General features: G+C 31.5%; 1 protein-coding gene across 2 annotated transcripts; it reads left to right on the plus strand.

Annotated features, from left to right (window-relative positions):
* The first annotated feature begins 2,829 nt into the window (after positions 1-2,829).
* Positions 2,830-4,838, plus strand: LOC113850536 (cysteine-rich repeat secretory protein 60). Of its 2 annotated transcripts, none has more exons than XM_027481102.1 (3): positions 2,830-3,705; positions 4,266-4,382; positions 4,499-4,838. In XM_027481102.1, the coding sequence occupies exons 1-3, from the start codon at positions 2,976-2,978 to the stop codon at positions 4,504-4,506; spliced, it is 855 nt and encodes a 284-aa protein (XP_027336903.1). In that variant the 5' UTR covers positions 2,830-2,975; the 3' UTR covers positions 4,507-4,838. The 2 variants fall into 2 exon arrangements, with proteins under 2 accessions (XP_027336903.1, XP_027336904.1); XM_027481103.1 differs by having other exon boundaries at positions 4,269-4,382.
* The last annotated feature ends 1,341 nt before the right edge of the window (positions 4,839-6,179 follow it).

The raw sequence follows: 6,179 nt of genomic DNA on the forward strand, positions 1-6,179 counted from the left end.
CTATTGATGGCAGAAAATTCTACACTGAAGTAAAAGTGTCTCGGTAAATGTGTTTTTTTTTTTTGCATGAAAATAATTTAACACAAATAGACTGTTAATTGTTAAAGACGAAATATTTTTATCTTGAAGTCCTGGGTTTCAAAACTAGCTTGCTAGAAATATATGGGTATATAGATTCATAATTATCTTATTTTGGTCTCACTTAGCATATTGAACCAAAGTTTGATGTTGATGGCATACACTGATTTAGTTTAATTTCGGCCTCAATAAAGGATAGAATTTGAGAGTGTACATCACCATATCATTAATCAGAGCGATGAGATGCTTATCTATTTCTAATCATTATCATAGACCTTTTCGTCTAGTAAGGTCTGGAGCAGACAACTGGGAGAGTGCAACCCATAGCTTAAATGGCTTTAAACTTTTTGTTTAAGTATCCAAATATTGTTTTAGAAGCCAGATATTTCAGAATTAGTAGTTACTAATCATATATAACATTATTGTTTTTTACATAGTAGGGGACCTATTTTTATGCTTAGAACCATGTATGTTAGAAAGTTGAGGGTGTATTAAATAATAAAAGTTTTATCTTGATGGGTCAACAACAAAATAAAATATATATAAATAAAATGATTCTAAATTTAAATTGTCAAAATTTTAAATTTTTCTTATCATTAAAATAAATTTAAGAGTGTGAGAAAAAGTAATCTTAAAGTTTTTATTATTATAGATATTTTCCACTAAAGTTAATAATTTTCGAGTCAAATAAGATCATTAAAGATAATAAAGTTTTTCTTCAAAGTAAGTGTTAGAAGTGGAACTCAAGATTGTTAGTTTCAAATTTATAACCCTTTTATTTATATATTCAATAATTTATTATTAATAAATAATGTGAGACATTTATTATTTAAAGGCGTGATGTCATTGGGGGACCAATGAAAAACTGTAATATAGAAACTGCAATGTACATGGTGTAAATAGCAGGTAAAAATCCTTTGTGATTTTGCCGGTACTCTAAACTTTCCCGTGACTTTCCTGCAGTGTTTCACAATGCCATTATTTAAGGCCCACTACGTTTCTCTTTCAAGTTCACATGAGGAAGTTTGTATAACTTTGATGCCAATACCAACTCGGTGTTCACTTCTCTTTGGTATATAGTGACCTCTCTGCTAGCTATTGCAATGCAAACTGTATCAAGCTATTTAGCTTATGCAACCTAGGTCCCGAATGTCCAATTAGACCAACACTAAAATGGATATTCTAGCTAGGGTGTGCTCAACTGAAGATGAGATTCAAGAAGATGGTAGGTGTAGTGCGATGTCACAGTTGTTCTTTTGCGTCTTCACACCAAAAAAGTTATCGTGTGCTAATAGGGGAAAAAGTGTTAAAAGCCCGTTCCTATAATTCTATCTGAGTGTGCTACGCTAACTTTACAATTAATCCGTATATTAATGTATTCTAAAGTCACTAATAAGGAAAGTATTAAAGCCCTTTTCCTACCTGTGTTGGTGTGTCTGATTGTATACTTTTTCAGAGGCCCTTAATTCCATACACGTCCATGCATGTAGGCTTTGATACGATCGGAGATTATAATTATTTGATTTGTCATTAGATTTTAGAAATTGATTTTAGTGCGTATGTTGGTTCTTGGTAACAGTGAGCCGACCTCATCGTTGGATCTTCTTGTTTTCTCAACTTTTCCCATTCCTAACGAGTAATGTAAAATTATGTCCTACAAACATGAATTTAAAATGATGACATAATATTTTTAACGTTATTAATTATAATTTTATATTAATTTTTTTAAAATGCGTTCAAGAGTACATTTAAAAATTTTAAATATAATAACTTTTTTAAAAATGTATTATTTATTGTTATTAATTTATTAAATTTTGTGATATTGTTATTTTATAAAAACTTATTGTATATGAGTTTTTATTATGTATTCTTAAACATACGTAAAAAAAAATGGAATTTATATTTATACATTTGTAACATATTTTTAAACAGTGAGTATCATATAACATCGGGCCATGCTATTCCTCACTTTGTTTTTCAGGATACGTAAGCATACCTTTCTCTTTCGCTATCATGAACTACAAGTATATTCAAACTGAAATTGAATATAGTGATTGGTACAGCATTAACTACAATGATTAAGGTTACACTTAAAGTTACAAAAGGGGTTTAGGATTTCTTTTCATTTAAAAGAAAAAACAAAATTAAAAAAAAAGTTATTTTAGACCAAGAAAAACTATTACGAAGTAGACATGACAGCACATTACACTTATTTTCTTTAACATTAGGAACATTGCACGCGATATTTTCTCTTCTTTTAATGCTAAGTACATAAACTTAGCTTAATTAATTGATATAACAAAACTTTCTTATAATCTTGTTATATATATATATATATGACTGGAAGCGATTATGTTAGGTTAAGATAGGAGTTCATATGCAATATATTTTTTTTAATTGAAAGATTAACCATGCACGGAGATTTAACTCAAATGACAAACTCAACATGCATTCATTGCGATCTTGCAGGCATGTCACTTCGATTTTTATATATTTTAAAGTAAATATCTCATTTTAGAATAATGAAATACTTTTTTAGGGATATGAGTATAGTCTTTCAAAAATGAAAAAGAAAAAGATCTACCCCCACATGCAGGGTCCATAGCTGTAAATTATGAAGAGAAGCTTTTGTGTTTTATTCACCACATAGATGACATGGCTAAGCCGTGGATTTGGTTATTTAAAGCAACACTTCCATATCCAAGTTGAGAGGTCTTCGAGTCTTCACTCCTCCATCACCACAGCCATCGTTTATATCATCAAATCAAATCAAATCCACGATGACATGCACATGATTCAGTAGCATATCATAACATAACATCTCCTTCCAACACATGCATTCAAATCACACGTCAACATATTCAAACAAACCTCACACACTTCACCCATAGAGAGATATGGCGAAAACAAAAACAAACCTCTCCCTCTCAATCTTCTTCGCCGTTCTTTCACTCTCCAATTTCCCTTTTTCTCTCTCTTCCTCCACGGATTTCTTTCTCTACGGCGGGTGCACGCAGCTACGCTACACCCCCAACTCGCCCTACGAGTCCAACCTCAACTCGCTCCTCACCTCGCTCGTCAACTCAGCCACCTACGCCTCCTACAACAACTTCACCGTCGTGGGTTCCAGCCCAAACGACGTTGTTTACGGTCTCTACCAGTGCCGCGGCGACCTCGCCATGCCAGACTGCGCAACCTGCGTCGCACGCGCTATCTCACGCGCCGGCGAACTCTGCCCGGCGACGTGCGGCGGCGCGGTGCAACTCGACGGTTGTTTCGTGAAGTATGACAATGCAACGTTTTTGGGAGTTGAAGACAAAACGGTTGTGCTGAGGAAGTGTGGTCCCTCCGTTGGGTACCAATCGGGTGCGATGGGAGTGAGGGATTCGGTTCTTAACGGGTTGGCGGGTTCGGGCGGTAATTTTCGGGTTGGCGGGTCGGGTGAGTTGAAGGGTGTGGCGCAGTGTACTGGGGATTTGAGTTTTGCGGAGTGTCAAGATTGCGTTGCGGAGGCGATCAAACGGCTGAGAAGCGATTGTGTTGGTGGCAATTTTGGTGATATGTTCTTGGCCAAGTGTTATGCCAGGTACTCTACCACTGGGGCCCATGTTTACACCACGGCCCATGGTAAGCCACATAACATAAAACACTTTTAGAAATCAATTTTCACACAAATAAATTCAAAGTCATAGTAGAGTTATATATATATATATATATAATCATAAAATTAAAATCTTAACTAATTATTTCATTCTTTATTTTCAATTGTTTTTAGATGTAGATTTTAGAATTTTCTTTAAAATAAAAACACTTTTATTAGACTTGTTTGAAAGTTTAGAAGAAGAAAAAACTTTAAATTAAGATTAACTCTTAAACAAATCTTCATTTTTTTTCTTTTTACATTATTTTTCAAACTACCTAAAACAAAAAATTAAAATATATTAATTACTTTAAGTTACCATTGAAATTTAAGTGCTGGAAAAGCAACCACCCTCTTGTTAACGTTATTACTTTGCTTTGGGATCCATCACTTAAGAAAAATCAGATTATTAGCCGAAGGGCTAATCTTATTATATTATATTATATTGCATTCAATCTTAAAAGATGTCAAGCAGGAATGAAATATATATATATTTTGCCAAAGTAATTAAGCTAATTTACTTTGTTCTTTTGGGACTCATGTTTAGGAGCCAAATCGAGCAACGATGGTGAAAAGACATTTGCCATAATTATTGGATTATTAGCAGGTGTAGCAATACTTATTATTTTCCTTGCTTTCTTGAGAAGGATTTGTGAGGGACAAGGTAAATACCACTTTTTTTTTCTTTTGTTTAAATAATTAGTTGTATTAATAGACAACATGGATTTGGCTGCACATTAACATGATTCTTTTTTTAATTATTATTAATTTCTGATGCAGGTAAATAAATTAATTTAAGTTTATTAAACTCAGTGGCATGGCACTGATCAATTCTCAGTCTCCTCCATTGGTTTGCTTTTGGGACCTCTCTTTTGCTGTCCTTTTTATCTTCACAACGTCTTTTCTTTTTTTGCTCTTTCTCTTTATCTTCTTGCCCTTTATTACAAACTTCAATTCAAAAAGAGGACTTTGATGAGGATATCAGATGGGAAAAAAATGCTCGATGGGACACTCATTTGAATACAAAATCCAAAAGCGAAAGAAGAACAAAAGAGAGCTAAAAGATTCTGTTTTCCTCAATCCTTCCCACTTGACAAAGTTGTGTTGTCTCATCCCCTTGCAAATAATTAATCATATCATTCTTTGTTTTTTATTTTAAAAAAGTTCTATAAGATTTCCCCCTTTGTGTATCGTTAGTATATGCACCCATGAACTTTTGATTGGGTATATATATATTTGAAATACAAGAGAATTTTTGTGTTATTCTTCTTTTGGTTGCAAGCACATACTTTGACAATTTTCACGATAAATTTTTTTAATCAAGCAATGGTTGAATTTGCAAGAGGGAGGGGTTGTTTCTTCAATTTCTCCTTCAACACTGATGCTTATTGTTTGATTATTGGCATACCTTGAACTTGTGTTATAACTTTCAAGATTGACAGTTTTAGGGTTATATTATGGAAAATATAAATTATTTATTTTATTTATTAACTTCTAAACAAAGAAAAATATATTCCCTTATTTTTAATACATATTTTTTTCAAAATGGAATCAATTTCCCCTTGTCTAGCACTATAGATTCTAAATTCATAAATATTCATAACATCTAAGCTAAATTATGACAAAATTTGGAACTTCTTATGATATTTTCTGTTTGCAAATAAATAACGTATATAAAAAAAATATACCGAAAAGTGTGCAAAAGAAGGTAGCAAGTTTTCTACAAAGTGAAAATTGATAACACTCTTATGTTCTAGATATGATTGCAATGAAAAAATAAATAAAAAGAAAAAAATGAAAAAAAATCTTTACTTTTTACTGACTAATTACATAGTTAAACACCTTACATGTAAAACATCTTGATTAGATATACATTTGCCTTGAAAATTGGATGTTTTACTTAAGTTTTTGAATAATATAACTTGGTAAAATGATAGAACGTTCATACGAAATTATTCATTGAATTTTTTTTATCGAATTACACGAAATATACATATATTTGGAGAAGAGGCAGATTTAACATTTATCAACATGTGCAAATTTGTACCTTTCTAAAGACATTTTGTAAACATTGCAATTCAATGACATTTTGAGCTTGGGAAAAAATATCAACTGATTACTATAATTAACTTGAACCTCTTTTTTTTTTAGAATATTCTCAACAAATAAATTTTGTTATTGGTGATTACTTTAAATATTATGGGTAAAGAATAAAAAATATTATAAATTATAGAGTTTTATGTTATCAATACATCATTATAATTTACAATGAAATTAACTTAAACTCTTTGAATCGAGAATAAGAGGAGCATTAATTGACTGAATTAATGCAATAAATAAAGATAAAAAATAAATCCCGCAGACTCTACCCAGCTATATTATATGGTAAAAAAAAGCCTGTAACAATTTTTTTTGTCGTATTCATTTAAATTTATGTTAAATTGTTAATTAAATTTATTTA

The sequence above is a fragment of the Abrus precatorius genome, unplaced genomic scaffold (genome assembly GCF_003935025.1).
Source record: "Abrus precatorius isolate BTA unplaced genomic scaffold, Abrus_2018 Scaffold9, whole genome shotgun sequence".
NCBI classification, from domain to species: domain Eukaryota; kingdom Viridiplantae; phylum Streptophyta; class Magnoliopsida; order Fabales; family Fabaceae; genus Abrus; species Abrus precatorius.